Source organism: Lepidothrix coronata, unplaced genomic scaffold, assembly GCF_001604755.1.
Source record: "Lepidothrix coronata isolate B3197 unplaced genomic scaffold, Lepidothrix_coronata-1.0 Scaffold219, whole genome shotgun sequence".
Classification (NCBI taxonomy): Eukaryota; Metazoa; Chordata; class Aves; order Passeriformes; family Pipridae; genus Lepidothrix; species Lepidothrix coronata.
The window spans coordinates 470,503-490,855 of NW_016690399.1; the positions used below are offsets into that span (position 1 = coordinate 470,503).

General features: G+C 49.3%; 1 protein-coding gene across 15 annotated transcripts in view; it reads right to left on the minus strand.

Annotated features, from left to right (window-relative positions):
• PTPRS (protein tyrosine phosphatase, receptor type S) overlaps positions 1-20,353 on the minus strand; it is a 163,966-nt gene that overhangs the window by 65,137 nt on the left and 78,476 nt on the right. For 9 of the 15 annotated variants that reach the window (XM_017833644.1, XM_017833633.1, XM_017833645.1 and 6 more), the window contains exons 3-7: positions 19,293-19,438; positions 18,115-18,256; positions 8,795-8,983; positions 5,321-5,329; positions 1,490-1,507 (exon numbers count right to left, since the gene is read on the minus strand). In XM_017833644.1, the coding sequence (XP_017689133.1) occupies positions 1,490-1,507; positions 5,321-5,329; positions 8,795-8,983; positions 18,115-18,256; positions 19,293-19,438 (504 nt within the window). The remainder of the gene's footprint in view (positions 1-1,489; positions 1,508-5,320; positions 5,330-8,794; positions 8,984-18,114; positions 18,257-19,292; positions 19,439-20,353) is intronic. The other 6 variants (XM_017833647.1, XM_017833642.1, XM_017833641.1 and 3 more) reach the window with 1 other exon arrangement.

Here is a 20,353-nt window from a genome sequence, read left to right on the forward strand (position 1 = left end):
GGTTGCAGATACAGCCTTTTCAGGAAGGAAAAACCAGTGTGTTCACATGAGGAGGACACGGAGCTCACGTTCCTCTGCGTGTGCGTGGGAGGGAATGATCCTGTAAGGGGGGATGTGAGGCTGGGACAGTATTTAGGACAGGGATGGGGTGTGAGTGAGACTCCCACCAGCATCCATTGTGCCTCAGAGCTCCCAAAAGCAGAACAGATAGAATTAAAAACCAAAAAAAAAAACCCAACCCATCCAAGCCACTAAACCAAACAAAATTAATTACAAAAGAATCTGTGGGTCTTTTCAGCATAACAAGAGTTAAAACCCAAACTCACTGAAGCTTCACACTGAGCCCCCAGCTGAGCGAATTTCATATGGAATTACAGCTCCAGCTCTGCCTCAGAAAGCTTCACTTGGGTGGAGAGCTGGTCAGTGAGTTCTCCCAGAAATTTCTGGTAATTTGGACAAATCTGTGGGTTGTTCCCACTGGTTCCAGATGGGTTTTCTGCAAGGCTCATGAGCATCACTTGTCTGAGTGCACACAGGGCAGAGGAAGCCACGCTGCAGAGCAGGAAGGGAACCATGGACTGCTCTGGGCAGCTTCCCAAGGGGAATAGGGACTCATCCCTTCCATTCTGCCCACTGCCCACCCCTTCCACCCTGCCCTCTGCAGCTCTGCTGATCAAGGCAGTGGCAGAAGTGACACTGCAGAGAGGGCGAGGACTGTTCAGCACTTGTCAGGAGCCAGTAGAGATGATGTGTGAAAAACGTAAATCTCACCTACAGCACCTCCTGTTGCTTTTACCCGCAGAGAATTAGGGAATTTTAAATGTGCCAGTGGAGATAAAACCAAAGCAGGGTCTTCCAAGGGGTGCACACCCAATTCCTTCTGCCTTTCAATGACAGCTTGAGGTCAAGTATTTTTTGACTCCATTAAAGAGACAGTGCAGAAGCTACTTACCATGGATCTTTCCCAGAGAAACCTAAGGGTAAGAGAGTGGGGAGGAAGTGGAAAGAGGCTCTGGAGCCAAACAAATGAATAGGCTGAGATGGTAAGTGCTGAAGATCTGCCTGAGCAAAGGACTGGAAAACTCTCATCGCCATCAGCAGCTTGGGAGCACTTTGCACCAATCAAGAGAAGGTCCTAAGTATTTACCAAGCCTTGATAACATTTAATGCTCGAGATAAACTTCAGTCCTTCATAGTCCTGGAGAGATTAGCTCTTAAAATTCTGCCATAAATCTGAGGCAGCACGGCCAGAGACGTTATTAGAATAACAGTATCAGTATTACCAAGTGCACCCAGCAAACAAAAAAGGACATTATAACCATAGATAAAATAAAGACAGGTAGAAAAAAAGAAATATCCAGAGGTGAAGCAGGACAAGAAAACATAACAACAACACGAAATCTGTATTGAGCACAGGGCAATGGAACGGGATCTGAGTGGAGAGAAGTGTTTGGAGAGTGGGTGAGTGAGTGAGCTGGGGGTGTCTTACCTCGGATCGGTGTACCTTCTGCAAAGAAAACAAAGAAAATAAGTGAAAAGACTGTAAAACCCCAAACACCTGCACTGCCCGTGGGAAAAGGACCTGAGTCAAGGAAGACAGTTCCCAGTAGGAAACTTCCTGCTCTACCTCATCTTAAATAACAGGGACACTGAAGAGGGCTTGGTGTGCTCAGGGTAGGGGTGCCCTTGTAAGCAGCCCAATTCAGCTGGCTGTTTGCAGAGCCTCTGTGGCACCTGGCTTGGAAAGTCTTAAAACTGGCTCCATTTTGTTGCTAGGAGTGCAAAGATAATCTTCAGGCTCTCAGCTAACATTACTGTTTGCTACTTGCAGAACATGTGATGGACCTGCATTTACCTTCATCACTCCTGGGAAAAAAAGGGCTGGCATTATGGCCCTGTTAGCCCAGACAGGGAGAGGGACATCCAATACCTTGCATCACATTAAACTGCAGGTTTGATCCCACCTTTGCTAGCAAATTCCCAGTTCCAAACTTTAGTTATTGGCACAGATGTGCAAGGAATTCAGCACATGTCCTGCTCAGGACCTTCAGTCATCCTTCACAGCTCTGCACAGGGACTGAAGGCAGGTGCTGTGCACTGAAGGCCAGGCTGCTGCACAGGTACAGGGCTACCTGGGAACCTCCTGCAGCTGCTCTGGGACCCCTAATGCCAGTGAGGAGGGGGCTGTATGGAGAGAGCAGTCCTGCTACACTTGCCTGCTGACTGCATCTTCCTTGGGTTACTTTATTCCAACCCCCTCCTGTTGTGTCTAAGAGCCCAACCCAAGTGTTCAGGTCTCCCAGGTGAGAGGGAGTGACGCTGTGGTGGGTGAACCAGGCCACAGTCAGGGGCAAAAATCACTCTCCCCCCCATCTGACCTCCTGAGGTTGCAACCAAACCATCTTCCTTTGAAAACACGGCAGGTCCTTTTGCTCACGGGGGCATTCAGAAGTGTCACACAGCTTATCAAAGAAGGGGGTTTAGTTGGTGGGTTTTTACCCCAATCCTGAGAACGGGGCAGATCCCGCAATGCCAAGTGTTGCCTCTCCCTGGGGAGAAATGCAAGAGCTCCTCTGCAATGGGTGACACTGCTGCCACTCTGCAGCACCTCCCAGCCAGGGCTGTGGAGCACATTAAATGACAAATATCAGCCTCTCCCTCTCTCCTCTCCCCCACTGAGGTACAGCAGAGTTATTACCCCTCTTTACACACGGGGAAACCGAGGTAGAGGTGAAGCAACTTGCCCAAGGTCACGGAGGGAAGTCTGTGGCAGAGGCAAGAACAGGAGGCAAAGCCTCCTCTGTGCCAATCTTCTGCCTTAACCACCAAAAAAAACCCTTCCCTCCTTATCCTTCAGCCCTGCTCATCCTTCTGCTGCGGTTCAATCCTCCATTCTCAGGATAGAAGGTAAAAATAGAGAGATATTGATTACAGTTCATCTTTATTTTTCAAAGGAGCTGAGGGAAGAGAGGCATTCTAGTGTTAGGGATTAGACTCTAGTTAGACTCAGCTTCTAGTTAAGAGGTTAGGTCATTGGCTAGAGAAAAGTTAGCATCTAGTTAGGGTTAGGAACTAGCTAAGGTTAATGAAGCAGGTTGGTTAGCTCTCAGGACAGAGGTTGGAGAGACAGCGCTTGGAAGAGGTGGGGGAGCGAGGACTTGGGCAGATCCCCACCCAGGAGGTGGCAGGGAGGTTTAAAAAGCAAGAGAGAGAGAGAGAGAGAGAGAGAGAGAGAGAGAAAGCAGCAAAGGGTTATAGTTGAGTTCAGTGGAAATAAAAACAGCCTCTGATACATCCTTCTGTCTCAAAACTGGAGTGAAAATCTGCCATCTGTGGCACCAATATGGAACAGGGCTAATGGGAAGAGGGTAGAGGAGGGGAAGAGACCCCAACATCACCCACGACTCGAAAGCTTCTTTGACCTTGGCTAAGCCTGGCAGTTTCCTGAAAAGTTCCCTCTAATTGACAGGAGAAACATGCTGGAAGTTAGAGCTGTGCAAGCACAGACACAACAGCAGTGTTACCTTCTTGTGTCACTGCAGGTTAGTCATTCCCTGCTCCCTCTGAGCATCAGCACTGCCCCTGGAAATGGGCTGTCAGCAGCTCCTGGAGACAGACTGTCCTGGAGACAGTGCTCTGGGAGAGCAAGGTGAGCCAGGCAACGGCACCTCGGGCTTTCCAGGTCTAACTCTGGCACACAGGTGAGGAGCAAAAGAGGTTTAGGAAGATGCCCCACACCAGGGATTGGAGGTGGGAGGGACACAGAGATTCAGTCAGAATGAGCTCGATTAACTCGCACGGCAAGAGCAGCAGTTTGGGTGGTGGCCCACACACAGATGGTAGATTTTCAGCGTTGGAGTTTCACATCTAACCAGCGTCATGTTCAACACAGGGGCAGCAGGAACGGTGCTGGAAAAGGGTGTGAACTTGATTAATTATTCTGAGGAGCTCTGACAGGTCCTGTAGGGTTTGAAACGGGGTCGTGGGGGTGGGAGGGGAGGCCCCTGTGCTCAATACCTGACTTGCCTGGTGAGCACCAGGGACTGCCTGAGGCTGCCCAGTGTCCAGGGCAGAGCAAAGGCACCAGCTCTGCAGGAGAACTAAAGGAGGAACAGCTCACACTGGATGCTGATTTTCCAAGGGAAAAGCTGGTTCTGAGATGCCACGTGCAAACTATTCATACTGCCTTCCCCAGCCTCCCAGGATCTGCAGATCTGCCTATTTAGGGCAAATTTTGAGGCTGCCTGAGCCCAGATGGCCAGCCCAGGGTTTAGCAGCAGAGGCAAAAGGCAGCTTAAAGGCCTTGTCTCTGGATTATAAATGCCCAAGATGGTGCCAGGCAGAATTCCCCGTGCAGGTGTCCCCCTCTGTGATAGAGGACGGGGGTCTGCTCTCCACCACCCCTCCCTCTGATTTCCCACATGCTGTGCCGCCTCGGGATTCTCCGAGCCTTGAAAAGAGGGAGAGGAGGACAGTCACCATTGCCATGGCAATGACAGAAAACACATCCCCACCTTCTGTCAGGGCCACGTGTGAGAACATGTGTGTGCTGAGCTGCTCTCCCGAGGGCTGGACGCAGCTTTCTGCTCCAAACAAGCAGGCAAATCATCAAGGGGCTCCCGCAATCGGCAAACGCCGGATCCGGGCTGACAGCTGCAGTTCCTACGTCTCCAGTAACAAAAGGGGACTTGGCACACGCAGGGAACGTGACGTGAGCTCTGCAGACAGGCTCCTGCCCTCTCTGGGGATGGAGATGATCCAGAGGGGCGAAAAAGGGGGGTGTGTGTGGGGGGTTCTTCTTATCCTCAACCCTTCCCCACCGACCTGTGATTTACAGCTTCAATTTGGAAATGCTGCACCCCCACGTCTCCCTCCTGAAAAATGCCAATAACCCCGTTAGATGTGGAACTCCAAGACCTCCTGCAGGTGTGAACACAATTATCACAGTTCCAGGGTACAAGCTATTGTGTAATTGGGGAATTCCAGGACAACTGTTGCTAAGAGACCAAAAAAAAAAAAAAATCTATCCAATGTTAGGAGGTTTATATTTAGCTGTTATCTCTTTATACAGATAAATTAATTGGAATTGTTATTACTATTCTTTTTTTTTTTTTGTAGCCTGCAATACCCCTGCAGAAATTAATTTAGAGGGCAGAACATCCCTACTGAAAGGAGTTAGTAGAAGAAATGCAGAGCATGCCTCTCAAGAAGCTGTTACAAAGGAATTAGTTTAAAGGGCAAGGGTTACAAATCTGCACATTAGCAGGTTTGGGGTTTTTTGGTTCGATTTTTAATTTTTTTTTTAATTGAACAAACTTACCAAAGGTCTCTGAATGTTAAAAAAAAAGTGAAAAACAAAAACAAAAAAAAAAAAGAAAAGAAAAGCTTGTTATAGCCAGTTATTTAGAAAACAGAAGACACACACAAGACACAAAAGGTTTTAGTATTTCTGTGGTGAGGAAGGTGGCTGGAGGCTGCCTCCAGTGTCCCCCCTAGATGGCATGGCTGAGCAGAGGACATTGGCTCTGCCTCCTGCTTTAAATGTCCCGAGATAAGCAGAAATATCCATTTTCCAAGACCACTTAAACTCGTGTACAACCCAGGTCTCTAAGGCTGAGATGTTCACGTTGTCTAAGGGAAGCAGGAGCCCAGACAGAGCTTCTTCCCATTCTCCTCCTCCTGACAATTCAGCTTTTCACTCAGCCAAAGCCCCAAGCATTAAAAGGTTTCCAGCTGGTTGGGAAGTTTATCTGGAGATGGAAAGGGGGAGCAGAAAAACCAGAGAAAAGCCACTATGCTTAATGACATATCACCTGTTTCTTGATTAGATTGAAGACCCATGTCACAAATGGGTCCCCAGGATGATGGGAATATAATGACTGTGGTCTCAGGGGCCTGTTTATATTGGCAGCCAAACATGCAGATTTAATATAAATGAGAACCAAATCTGGACACGGTTCCTGATTTCGCAGAGTTCCCTGTATGACATTTCACTTGTTCCTTTTAATGAATTCATTTGCATGTTTACCACTAACTCATATATTGATAAAAATCCAGTTCTTAGCACCCTCTGTACTGCAGCAGCACGGCTGCCATCCTGATGACTTCATCTCCAGGGTGGAATTTGGGACTGTCCTGCCCTGCTGCTCCCTCAGCCTGTCCCAGACTCCATCAGGGAGCAACACAGGCACATGTTTGGGGACAGCACAGTCACTAAACCCCAGAATGGTTTGGGTTGGAAGGGACCTTAAACCCATCCAGTTCCACCCCCTGCCATGGGCAGGGACACCTTCCACTAGCCCAGGTTGCTCCAAGCCCTGTCCAACCTGGCCTTGGACAATTCCAGCCACAGCTTCTCTGGGCAACCTGTGCCAGGGCCTCACCACCCTCGGAGGGGAGAATTTCTTCCTAAATCTTCCTAGATCTGTTAGCACAAAGTGCAGTGATGAAGCTGTGATTTAGCAGCAGGGTCACTGCCCCTCCCTGACCCCTGTTCCCAGAGGGCCCCTCAAACACCCTCGGCTGGGTGTAACTGGTAACCCCAAGGTTGGCTGGAGTCCCACTGGTGACCTGTGGGTGAAAGACACTGAAGCTTATTAGCAGTGTCCTGGAGCATCCAATGCCCTGCTGTGTGCTAGTGCCACACTTCTGGCAGCAAAGTTTGTTTTCTGGATAGATAAATGCATTATAATTAAATTCTGACTTTAGCAGCTCAAACAGGCATCACCTCGAATTCCGGTCACAAATCCATGCCTGAATCTGCTCTGCCATGGTGTTAAAGAATCCTTTTCCACAGGCCAAAGTGCTGGCACAGTACAGATGACCCTAATGTTCATATTTTGCACTTTCACAGGCCCTTCCTTGCAGAACATGCAAGTTTTGAAAGGCCATGAAAGCAGAAATTGGAGAACTGGGAAGCCCCGACTGCCCAGGGACCTGCACTCCCTGCCACACAGGCAACAGGCTCCTGCCCCGAAGGGCAACAGGGATGCTTCAGGGTTTCACCAGTTTTCTAATTGAAGGCAGCTGTAAATGAGATTAAATCTCAGCAGGTATCTTCTGATTTATCAGAAGGGCCAAGGGTTCACTCTGAGGCCAAGCAATTCACTGGAATAAAAACGCAGCACTCAGGTGGCTCTGAGGAAAACACCAGATCAAATCCGAAGGCATTCTAGCAAGATGATGAATGTATTAAAAATAATCTGCCTGTGCATTACTCACACTTCAGTTCACGGTCACAGAGCATGATATAATTCTAGTTTACCTCTCATTATTTATGCTGAGTGATTTTTTTTATTTGCAGTTGCCTCAGCTGTTATGATAAAACAGGGAGGTCAATCTCATCTGCGTTCGTGGGATTCAACAAGCCATTCTAATTCCACAAAGCAGTTTAAGGATCTCCTTGTAACTTTGCTTCACTGAATAAGGAGCATTTATGCAGGTGTGTAAAAGCTGCATTAAACTGGAGCTATGCTGAAGCTTTTCCACTGGTGGCCCAATGCACTAAAAATCTATATTTTTAGTAGAGTCATTGCCAAAAAGGGCAAGACAAAAACCTGGTGGTTCCATGCTCTGATATTCAGATGCAGCAGGACATAGTCAAAACTGATTTTTCCAGAGCCAGCAGAGATCTGGGCAGAAGCAGTTGGTTATTACTCAACTGGACACCTTGTAAAAGGTCTAATACAAACAAAGCAACCCCAGTGGCTTCACTGAAGCCTCTGCTTTCCCTTTGCCTACAACAATGCCTTTTTTTGCCAAAAAAAAGACTTAAAAATGCTCCATCTCTCTTGGCCACTTCTGAGCAGCTGAAGTGATGCTGGTCTTTGCTAGGTCCAACCTTGGACATATTTTCTTTAGGCTGGGTCTAAGCAGTTGGTCCAAGCAGTATGTGAAAAGGATCATTTCCTGGGTTAGTTTTTGTCAAGAGGTAAAACTTCCAAAGCTTGCTTCATTTTTGCAGCTCTCAATGGGAGTGTTTTATCAGTAGTACTCAAAAATAAATCCACCTATGCCCTCCTTGCACGCTCTCACCCAGCAAAACTGGCAGATTTAACAAGTATAAAAACAGCTCCCGAAACGTGAATATTAAGAGATGTCACGTTGCCACACACACACACAAAACAGCAAACATAAAACAAACAGGAGAGACAGATGGACAAGCAGATGGGGAAAGATGGAAAACTGACAAGAGCCACAGAGCTGGGGTACATCTGTTGGTGGGGATGGACTCCACGGGCAGAGCCACCGAGCGCTGAGGGGTCACTCCGGAACATTCCCAACGGCTCCACAGCGATGGCTGCAGGGATGTGACACTGGAGAGATCCTGCAAGAGCTGTTCTTCAACACCAGCTTGGAGAGGCTCCACTGACACCATCATGTCTTGACAGCAAGAGGCTGCCTGAGCCACTGGTCCTACACCAGGTGTGTGTGGCCTAAAAAGCCATGTCTGCCACAGTGGTTCTTTCTTCCTTGCCCAGTTCTTGGGCTGAAGAGCAAACCCTCAGCTCCCATCCAGGCCCCGGTTTCCCCTGAGCCCCAAGAGCACCAAGATCCAGGGATCATAGTTATAGTGCCCTCTGGATGGGCACCAGCTTCCCTTCATGTCAGCTGGGCAGTGGGGAAGGCCAGGAGGGCTCCAAGTGGAAAGGATGTGTAAGAATATGAGTCCCAAAACAAAAAAAAAAGAGTGAACGGCCCCATCCACAGCAGTGGGGCCTGTGCCTGTCAGGCCTCTCCTGTGCTTCAGAAACCTCTTGGTCTCAACTCCTCCAGTCTCACAGCCAGGCCTTACCTGATCTCAGCTGTTTTATTCTCCCGTTGCTGGCGCTGGGGTCGACGGGCAGGAAATCTTTGAACCAGGTGATCTCTGGGTCGGGGTTCCCGCTGGCTGCACAGAGCATCGTGGCCGTCCGGGTCCGCTCCACCACCTTCAGCTGGGGCCCCATGTCAATGTTTGGGAAACCGGGAGGCAACTGGTCCTCTGGAGGTGGACAACGAAGGGAAGGGGTTAAACAGGGACCAGGGCAGGAAATGGAGCTGTTAAAATGCACCAAGGAAAGCATCAGGCAGACTTGCTGCCCTGTGCCAGGCAAGTTAAAACAGTAAGTGGTCCATACATGGGTTGTGAAAACACATGGTACAATAAAGTGTAGCAGCTTGTCCATTTATGTGATTATCTAACCTCCCACAAGAAGATTCCACACTTAAATGCCATTTTTAAAACCCTTTGGGGCACAGGAGTATGGAGTCATAGGATCACTAAGGTTGGAAAAGACCTCCAGGATCACCAGGTCCAACCTTCGACCGAGTCCCACCTGCCCACTAAACCATGTCCTCAAGTGCCATGTTAACTCATTTGTTGAACACTTCCAGGGATGGGGACTCCACCACTGCCCTGGGCAGCCCCTTCCAATATTTAAACACTCTTTCAGTGAAGAAATTTTCCTAATATCCAACCTGAACAACTTGGAACAACTTGAGGCCATTTCCCCTCGTCCTGTCCCTTGTTCCCTGGGAGCAGAGCCTGACCCCCCCCATTGCAGCCTCCTGTCAGGGAGTTGCAGAGAGTGAGAAGGTCCTCCCCTCAAAGCCTCCTTTTTCCAGGCTGAGTCCCCCCAGCTCCCTCAGCTGCTCCTCACAGGATTTATGTTCGAGTCATCGTGTCAAAGTTCCTCCAGGTGAAGCTCTGTCAGGTCAGTGACTGGCACTTAACTGGTTTTTACAGCAGAACTGTGCACAGGGGTGGCAAAGCTCCCTGCACTGCAGAGAACAGTCTGTACAGTCACAGTTAAAAGGAAAGGGTTCACCTTCTCCCTCCAAACCTCACAGCACAAAACAAACTACACAGGAGAAATAATGAAAGAACCCACGTGGAAAGGGCTGTCAAAGACACAGTGGGACTGGGAGAGAAAGGAGAGGAAAATCTCATCCAGCTGCAGTGACCAGAGGGGACACACGTAACAACAATCCGCCAAGTGCTGTCAGCCAGGGTGTGATTTCTACATTTATTAATTCCAAGTGCTGCTGCCCTCCCAGGAGAGGGACGTGGCACCAGCACCCAGCAGAGAGGCTCAACTGAGCTTCAACTGAGCTTCCTGCTTCTCTCAACCCTGCCTTTGCCTTCCCTAATGAGGGTGAGGAGGGCAATCCTGACCAACGGTGACTAATTTGTGGTAACTTGTACAAAACCCCAGTGCTTCCCCTGTAATATTTGTCACCACTTCTTAACTCCTGTGGAATGGAAAAAATCTGTCTTATGCTGGCTGATACAGCTCTGGAACATGCCATTTTTCCCCCTAGAAAGTGAGTGTTTAGGGGAGGGCAGCTTGGAAGGAGGATGCCAGAACCAGGGTGAGACTTGAGAGGGATTTTCCATCATCTCAAATGAGCCGTGTCAAGGAATCACAGCCTCGGGAGTCTGTGGCATGGAATCCATCTCAAAAGCAGGTGAGGGAACAGAAGGGAAATAACACAGAGGATTTAAAAACGGTGGGATTTTTTAAAAAGGCAACATACATCACAACCAGCTCCCCACTGAAACCGGTGGGAGGTCTCACAGCAGCACCAAGATGGGGTTGGAGCCCCTGGCCTTGGTTGGGAGCCACCCTGCCAACTGCCAACACACCAAGAGCTCATTTCCTAAGGCTGGCACATGATGGATCAGGAGGAATGGAGCCAAACTACATATGGCTGAACCCAGAGACGGTGGGACAAGAGTGGCCCTGCCATGGTGGGGGCATTTTGACAGAATCAGAATGGCTTGGACTGGAAGGGACCATAAAGATCATCTAATCCCAGCTCCCTACTGTGAGGGACACCTCCCACTAGACCAGGGTGCTCAGAGCTCCATCCTGTAAGAGAAGCAGAATCACCAGATCCCAGCTCTGTGTGAGCTCCAAACACCTGTGATTTAGGCAAGAGCTGTTCCACACTGCTGTGCCTCACACTCAGCTTCTAAAAATCTATGAAATCCTGAAGGCAGAGCTAAAGGTGTGTGTGATGCTCTGATACCTGAGGCCAAGAAACTCTGTCCAGCTCCATTATTAGCAGTTCACAGCTACTGCAGGGGAAAAAAAAAAGGATAAATGCCTCAATTGTGTGTTTAAAAATGTGCATTGTTTCCTGCCTCTGACCATTGTTAGAGAGTTATAAAGGATCTATTGTGACTCACTGGAGAGTGAAGTGTATTAACCACATCTCTCCTCATGGAGCACAGGAATCTGACCACAAACAGAACCAGGTCCCATTAGAAGTGCTCCAGTAATGCAGATCTCCCAGGATGGACAAACACTCGTATAAGGGTGTCATTTCATCGAGAAACAGCATCACAGACTGGTTTGGGTGGGGAAGGGCCTTAAAACTCATCCCATTTCACCCCCTGCCAGGGACACCTTCCACCATCTCAGGTTGCTCCAAGCCCTGTCCAACCTGGCCTTGGACACTTCCAGGGATGGGGCAGCCACAGCTTCTCTGGGCAACCTGTGCCAGGGCCTCCCCACCCACAGAGGCAGCAACTTCTTCCTAATATCTAATCTAAACCTGCCTTCTGGCAGTTTAAAGCCATTTTTCAGTTTCAAGCCATTTTGGTGCACCTGAAGCACCTCTAAAGCACAACATTGCATCCTAAATTTGAACTGTGCACACACACACACACACACCCCCCTTTAACCAGGGACTGAACCAGCCCTCTGAGCTCACCAGGCTGTGCTCGGGCACTGCAGGACTCTCCAAACCTCCTGTGCTGCAAACCCCCAGCCTCCCCAGGAGTGAGCTCAGGACAGGGGGGCCCAGGGAATTGCTGTGCCTCTGCACAGCTTTCAGCCAGGCTTTTAACATCTTCTTCCCTTCCCTCCTGCTCTTTCCCCAGCCGTGCTGAGCGGTGAGGAGCCGCTGCCGCATTGGCTGCAGATGACATCATTATTGATCACTGCTTTTATCCTGCTCCCTGGTGATGCTGCTCCACCTGCCTCCAACCCCAGCCCCTTCCTTCCATGAACCAATTAATCCACAGAGAGAATAACCCTCTGCCTGGCAGGGGGTGTGTGTGTGTGTGTTTGTGTTTGCACATGTGTGTGTGTTGGGGGAGGCCTGGTACAACTATTATCACTGAGTGTTTCTAATTAAACAAAAATGTTAATCTCGCAGCACAATGTGCAGAATTCCTCTGAGTTTAATTAAAACAACTGCGACTAGAGGCGTGATCAGATTTGAGGATCAGATCATCTCCGAACATCACACACTGCTCTGATTCAAGTGCTCAGATTTCCTTCCTGTCAGGGAAGTGAAACTGCCTCCATCCCCTAACAACTGGATTCCCTGTAATAATGCAATTACAACCTCAGCACAATCCCCACAAGACACGCACACACAAGCCCTGCCACCCTCCCCATCAATCCCCAAACACCACCCCAAGCCTGTTCCCGAATAAATAAGGAACAGTTTGGGTTGTGAATTCTCTTTCTGAAAGCAGCTCAGGCAACTGCAGGAACAAAAGAACCAGACACAAGCTGGAGATGCTTCAAGGGCACATCTGGGCAGCTGCTGCTGCTGGAAATTGTGCTGGTTTATGCAGGCAAACACTTCCCTGTGTTGCAGTTGCCACATAAATGGAGCATCCCAACACCTCGTTCACACCTGAGCTTGGACCTAGCAGTTTAAACCCCCCCAAAGGTGGTGAATCACCTCAAGGCCACTGAACAAAGTAGAGTGAGAAAGGATAGGGGAGGAGGGATGGAGAGAGGCAGGGAAAGAGCACTTCAGCTCTCATTTATAATAAATCCTACCCGAGGACACGCTCTGTGCTGGAGGACGCCCCCGGATCCAACCCGGGCACACAAACAAGGGTCCCCGGCCCCAGCGAGGGGACAGGGGTGCTCCCTGTCTCCTTGTCACTCTGGAAGGTGGCAGCTCTGGGTTTAGCTAATTAGCTGTGCTGGAAAAGGGGATGCTAAAGAAAGATAAAGCGGGTGTTGCTGCCGCTCTTTTCCCCCGCAGGGTGTGCACGGCTGGTTAATAATTCAGAGGAGAAGGAGGGTGTGAGCCTGTACAGATGTGCCATGGACTCGGTGCAGAAAGCCACGAGGATGCTCTGAAGGGAAGAGGAGGAGGGATTTTTCCCTCTCCTCTGGAGATCTGGATGCTGGATAGTCTCTACACTGTCGACTGTCCTCATTCAGGGTGGAAAAGCAGGAACACAGGGACGAAGCAGCTCGAGTGACACGACTTTTAAGCAGAATGAGGATCAAAAGCCAGCATTCCTGAACTTATGGCTGTTCTTGTCATTAAGTTTATGAACAGCTACAGCTGTCCTCTCTCCAACAGGTATCCTGGCACTATACACCTTGTGAAACTACATCAACAAGTTATTTCCACCCATGTGTCTGTACCTGTGCCTCAAGTACCTGTTATTTCCCAGCCAGACAACTCTAATGCAGGGAGGAGTCTCACTAACACGCTCTGTTGACTCCATTTCTTTTGAGCTGAAAGGTTTACTATGAAAACAGTAATAGCCTAACAATGTTATTAAAGAATTGCAGGCTCACAGGCAATAAATACACACTTAGATATGTGTGTTGGACTCCAAAATAGTGCAGGTAATGCCTGTATTCCCTAATGTGTCCCTACGTGCCCTCCTTCTACAGGCATCTGAGTTAAAATTACTTTGATGTTATTCATAAGCTACAGAACTAATCTGCTGTCAACGTTGTCCAATTTTCAGGTCACTACAAGAAAAGCAAAACAAGTCAAGTTTGAAGACAGACTGCCAGGAATTTTCCAAATGGCAAGGTAACATTTCAGAGGGGGCAGCTTCCCTCTCCCATGCGCTCCCCTGGGACTCGCTGTTCTCTGCTGAGCATCCAGAGCTGCTTGTTGTTTACCTTTGGCTGATTTAAAGCCAACAATTACACAAAAACCAACAGAACAGCAGGGATCTTGCTAGAACTTTGTACATGCCCACACCAGATGTGTTCCTGGAGGAGGAATGTGTGAGGGATGTTTCGGGATGCAATTGGTAGTGAAATGTCTGAATGCTTCCTAAAACGAAATCAAGAGGGAATCACTAGAAGAAGTAGGTCTGAAAGTGTGTCCATAACAGCCTCAATCATACTCCAGCAGCCCTGACATGTCTAACAGCCTGTTCTCCTCAGTTTTCCAGAGTGCAGAGCCCTCAGGAACAGCAGGCACTGGCCAGCACGGAGCGAGCGATGGATCAGGGCATGGTAAATCCTGTTCCATGACACTGAACTGGACTAATCACTGGTTTTTATGAGAACATATTGCATTTCCTAACAGCTCACAAGGGTAACCTCCACAGAACTCTACCAGCTCCCACGGGCTACTAAAGAATTGGAGGGAAAGTATAATCTGTATACAGGAAGTAATAATAATCATCGTGATATGGATCTATGGATAAAGATGATATAAATGTAGACACAGATAGATACAGATAGAATCACAGACTGGTTTGGGTTGGGAGGGATCTTAAAGTTCATCTCATTCCACCCCCTGCCGTGAGCAGGGACACCTTCCACTATCCCAGGTTGCTCCAAACCACACCCAACCTGAACACTTCCAGGGGTGGGGAGTCCACAACCTCTCTGTGTCTGTATCTATCCCAGGACACACAGACACAGATACAAATGTCTTTCCTGGGAGTGGGGAGCTTAGAGAAACCCCATCAACTGAGAGCTGGGGTGTCTGTGCCAATGACCTTCCTTCCTGTCCAAGTTATAATGAAAAATAACAGCAGCTGGAGTCAACAACAACTGGAAAACGCTTCCCAAAACCAGTCTTCCTTTTTCTTCGAGCTCTGCAGGAGTCAGGTTTGCAGGCACTATGTCTAGCCAGCTGTGGAAAGAACAGCCAGTCTCCACAGCCCTACCAAACTGGGATCCCTGGAGAAGCAGAGCAGGAAGGACAAACAAGCCAGCAGAGCTGGTGTGAAGGGACTCTGTGTGAGTTGAATGCTGTCCATCACAGCTTTGCTTCTCAGAAGCTCCCAAAGGTTTCCTCTCCTGCAGTTTCCTGTTTTTAAGTGAAGGGACACGGGTTTCTATCAGGGTCTGATCCAGGAGTAATCACGTGGATAAGCAAAAATGGGTTTACTCCCAATCCCTTCAGCAGCTGCATCTAGTAAGGAAGAATGTTTCATTTTCTATTCTGAATAGAGAAAATATTTTCTGCGTTATTTTCCGTTCATGGGACCGCCCTGGTGCTGAGGAAACCCTCCAATGTTCCTGCACAAAGGTACAGACACATCTGTCTGATTACAGCACACACACACCGGGCTGCAGAGCTACTCCAAAGCCCCTGGTGCAGTTTGCAGCAGCTGGGGCCCAGGTTTCCGTACTCCAGAGTGTGCCAAGGTACCAGGTTCTGCAAATGACAGCTCCCATCCATCTCCAGGCTGTGGAGCAGCCGTGGAGCAGCCCCCTCTCTGTGCTCAGCATCAGTTCTGCAAGTGAGAGAAGAGCCAGAGAGGAGGAGGGGGCCGTGCAGGGAAAGAGAGAAAAGACAAACAGGAGAGTGGGTGAGTGCAGAAGAGGGGAGGGGAAGGAGAGGCCTGGCTGCCAGCATGCTCACTTTGTCATGGTGGAGATCAGTGCATTTGGGCTTGGTGCTTTTAACTCTCCCAGCACTTAAAAATGCGGATAAAGAGGAGCTGTGTGAAAGCTGAGGAACGATTAAGGATGGAATAACTCCAGCTGAGCAGGGAAGGGGAGGGTCTGCTATAAAATCTGCTTCCTTGATGCTCTTCAACACTATCTCGGCCCATCCTGCAGTTAATTCCTGCTCCCTCAAGTTCCACAGAGGGTACCCTCACTGCTGCAGCACAGTCAGAAACAGAGACCCCAAACCAGCTCCCAAACAGAACAGGAAAGCTTGTGAGAGCACAGCACACAGTCAGAATGTCCTGGGGGGATCAGCAAAGGGTGGAATTAATCAGGCAGTGGGAAGATGCAGCCCCTGTGTTGTCATCTGTCCCCCTGGCTGACAAATGGATGATGCTGATCCCAGAAGGAAGAGCTGCACAAAGACACGTACAAAGAGCCCTGGTCCCTAAGGACACTCCCTGAGCTCAGCTCAGCATTCCCATTTTGCTCTCCACAATTCCCTGTCAGGGGGCTGTGGCCAGGTGAGGGTTGCTCTCTTCTCCCACGTAACAAGACCAGGAAATGGCCTCATGTTGTGCCAGGGGAGGGTCAGGTTGGACATCAGGAAGAATTTCTCCACAGAAAGGGTTGGTAAACATTGGAAGGGGCTGCCCAGGGAGGTTTGGAGTCCCCACCCCTGGAGGTGTCCAAGGAATGACTGGACGTGGCACTCAGTGCTCTGGGCTGGGTGACAATGTGGGGATGGGGCACAGGGTGGACTTGATGATCTTGGAGGCTTTTTCCAACCTTAATGATTCTATGATTCCATACACTGCAGCTTGTTTTTGGTGGAGAGAGCCTCAAAACCACTGTGAGAATCCAGGGGATCGGTGAGGGCAGCAGCTGGAGGAGAACCTTCCCTGGACACCCCTCGTAGCTACATTCAAGGGGTACAAACTTTGAACTTGACTGCAGGAGCACTTCTCCCAAACTGTCACAGCTCCCAAGGAATATATATGGGAATAAGTGTGAGGAATAAGGCTCCCAGCCCTCTGGGATAACCACAGTTAACACACTCCTGTCATCCTGTGCCATTCCAAGCTCTTGACAGATCCATCCCACCACATTTCTCTAACAGAAGGTTAAATGCCACGGCAGGCAGAGGAACTGCACTGAGATCTGAGTGCACCTACACAAATCTGTCAGGCATGAGTGGACCATGGGCCCACCTCCAAGGCAGCAGCATCCTGACAGCACAGAGCCTGCCAGGAGGGCAGCAGAAGGGATATTCCCTGCTCTGAGGGGAGGCCGAGGGCTCTGCCATGTGGCCCTCATGTCTGGTCTCTGCTTCCTGCTCTACATTTGGGGTTTGCACACCAGTTTCACTCTGCAGTATTAAGGACACGCTCGCTGCCTGTTCAAACAAAAGGATTTAAGATGAACACTGAAATTGCTGAAGAAAAAGCAACGGCCCCACAGGCAGAGCTACCACTTGGCCTGAGGGTCACACACTGCCTGGAGCTCCTAAATTTGTTGTTAGATGTGCTCACTGCAGAAAGAAAGGCTCTCACTGCCGGTGTCCCTACTAAAAAGCCCATGACTTCATCCATAGCCAATGCTCCCGAGCTAAACTTCTCTGGGAGCTCTCAGGCAGTTATCCACCACCCCCTCCCTGCCAGGATCACCTGTGCTTTGAACAGAAAACATCACTGATGGGTGTTATAAACCCTAAAACGGGTCAGTTTTAGCACCCAACCTCGCTCAGCCCTTCACACAGGGATTTTAGGGATCTCCAGGGTAATAACAGCAAACATCCAGAGGCATCCAGAGCAACAGCATATTGTTCCCTCCCCCACAACCAGTTCAGGGAGCATATTTCAAACAGATGACATGAAGGAGGCATCCATGTAAACATCCTCTGTAATGGGGACAAGTGGAAAAAAGAATCAGAACAAAATGGAGAGGGGGAACTGTTTTCTCGGAGAGTGCATGGAGCAAAAGACCTCTGGATGGAGGAAAGATGCCCAGAAGGAATCTAGCACAAAAAAAAGAGGCTGCCATTGCCAACAACTGTGTGAAAGCCCATGCAGATGAAACATCATCTTAACCCCAGCCCATTAAGTGATTCCTCAATGGAAAAGGTTTTCTTGGTGCCACATTTCTGAGGAGAATAATGAGGAGTTTCTGGTGCTGCTCCTAAACCTGGGGAAGGAATTTTTGGAGGGGAGGGAAGATCACAGGAGTCACAGGATAATTCAGGTTGGAAGGAACCTTAATACATTATCCAGTCAAACCTCCTGAAGTGGTCCAGTTTCAGCTTTGTTTCTTACACAGCAATTTTACATCTCTCCGGGGTAAGAACAGCAAACAGATCTGACAGGTCAGAGCAAACCAGAAACAGGAGGACTTTGTGCCTTGGCCACGCATTTTTTAACAGCCTTCCCACCCAGCTGGAGGAAGGAAGAGGCTGAAGGGTCCCACTATGACCCTGGCACAGGGCAGGCAGGGTGCTCCTTACCTCGGAGGACGGTGAGCTTGGCATGGACAGTGACCTCCCCATGAGGGTTCTGAGCAACACACTCGTAAATGTTCTCATCCCGGGGAGTCCGGAGGGGCTGGATCCTCAAAACAGCACCTGCACTTTCATCAAATTCAATTGTCTGGGGGAGAAGAGAGACACACACAGAGTAAGTCTCCTTGGGTTGCAAGTAGAAGGTGAATTCCTGCTTCTAAGGAGACACACACACCCCCAAACACACCCCAGTAGCTGCCCCACAACCCTTACACGGAACCAACATGGTCAGCTTGGCTCTGCCCTGACCTCCAGGTGACAGAACTGTCACAGTCAAACCCTGTGGGTCAGTCAAACTGACCCACCAAACTAGGAACAGGAGGACTCTGTGCCTTGGCCCCGCTTTTTTTAACAGCCTTCCCACCCAGCTGGAGGAAGGGAGAAGCTGAAGGGTCCCACCGTGATGGATCCCACTGTGAACATGTCCCACCACGTGCACCTCAAGGGCTCTGAAAGGACGAGCCTCGGTGGTGGTGTGGGGGGTGGGTGTTCAGAGCACAACTGTGATGAGGGAGGAGGAAATGGAGCAAAGGAAAACAAAATAAAAACGAACCCCCCCGCCTTGTTCCTCCACCCGCAGAGGCAGCTGACACCACAAAGCTCCTCTCAGCACACAGCTGCCTGGCAGGGCTGAGTCCCACAGCAAATTCCACAGGATGACCTCCCAGTCCTTGTTCTTCCACCCTCATTTCTATCTAAGCAATGCCAATTGCTTGGGTCTGGTTGCCAACAACTGTGATGTTTACTCCAGATTGTCCCAGGATTAAAATGCTGAGCCATGGATGGGGATGAAAGGTGCATTTACAGAGATGAAGAACCACCAGCTTAGCTGGGGTCTCTTAGGGAAGGAAGAAGTTATATTATATCCCAGGAAGGGGAAAAAAACCAACAAAACAAAAGGAAAAACTCCAGTAACATAAGTGAGCCAAGTTCTCTCTTGCTTTGGAACAAACCCAGCTGTTGACATGGCCAAGAGCTTGCATTTCACTCCTCCTGCTGTTAAAACTCCTCCCCTTCCAAATTTCCCTTTATTATCAGGTCTGAGAAGGGCCAAAGAGGAGCAGTGGCTGCTTTGTGTCAGTCTCTCTCTTCACACAGGCCCAGATTTCAAGGACATCTCTTACCTCAAACCTCTGAGAGTTCACTTTCTTCCCTTTCTTGTTCCAGGTGACCCGTGGCTTTGGGTCTCCAGTCGCTTGGCACACAAAGGAGGCCACCCCTCCTGACACACCAATTTGGTCCACAGGTTTTTTAATGAACACAGGGGGACCTTTAAGAAAAAAAAAGAAATATCATCATTGGCACAAGGAAAGACAAACTCTAATAAACACCGTTTGTAATTAATAATAACATTGTCACTGCTATTCTTAATAATCCCAGATGAAATTAAACCTCTTGGCCTTCTAGGAACAAAGTCTTTACCTTCTTTTTACAAACGAAGAAGCTCCAGCAAGAAATAATTAAGGGTCTGATGCTACAAGGAGATTTCAATGTTGCAAAGCCTCTTTTACTCCTGAAAAGTGGACTTTTAAATTGTTTTGCACAGGGGAAATTGCCCTTGCAAAGCCCATCTAACCATAATCACCAAAAGCTGGGAGAGCTGAAAACAGCATCTAGAAACACTGAATTGCACTCCCCAGGTCCAAGAAAAGGACCAAAACACCCAGGAATGGGGGAGATTTACAGTAACATGGCCAAGGCAGGGGGAGAAGGTGGGGGGAGGACCATGAAATGGATGAAGCAGGACTTGGCACAAACAGATCTTGAGGATGATGGTGTGAAACAGGTTGGTGCCAGTGGCTTTAGGATGTGAAACCTCCTTGGCTTGTAGCACCTCTGCCTTCATCTGCAAATCTTCCCCGTGGCCCTCACGGGTACATTCACACAGGTACCTCATCCCTTGGAACAGGAGAGTGGAGAGGACACAGCCCAACAAACCCAAGCTGTGATCTCTTCAAAACAGCCCAGCTGTCAAGCCCAAGAGCAGAGCCAAGCCTGCAGTCCCTCCTGCAGCTCCCCTTCCCCTCTGCCCAGCATCAGAGAGCCCAGAAAAACACGGAATTCACGCTGCTGAAGGAAGGAGCTCCTCAAGCTCCTCTCAGCTGCTCCGAGGTGCAGCGATGCCTGAACACACACTGGTTGTTTGGGCCAGCCCAGGCCCAAAGGAACAACACCTGGTCCCACA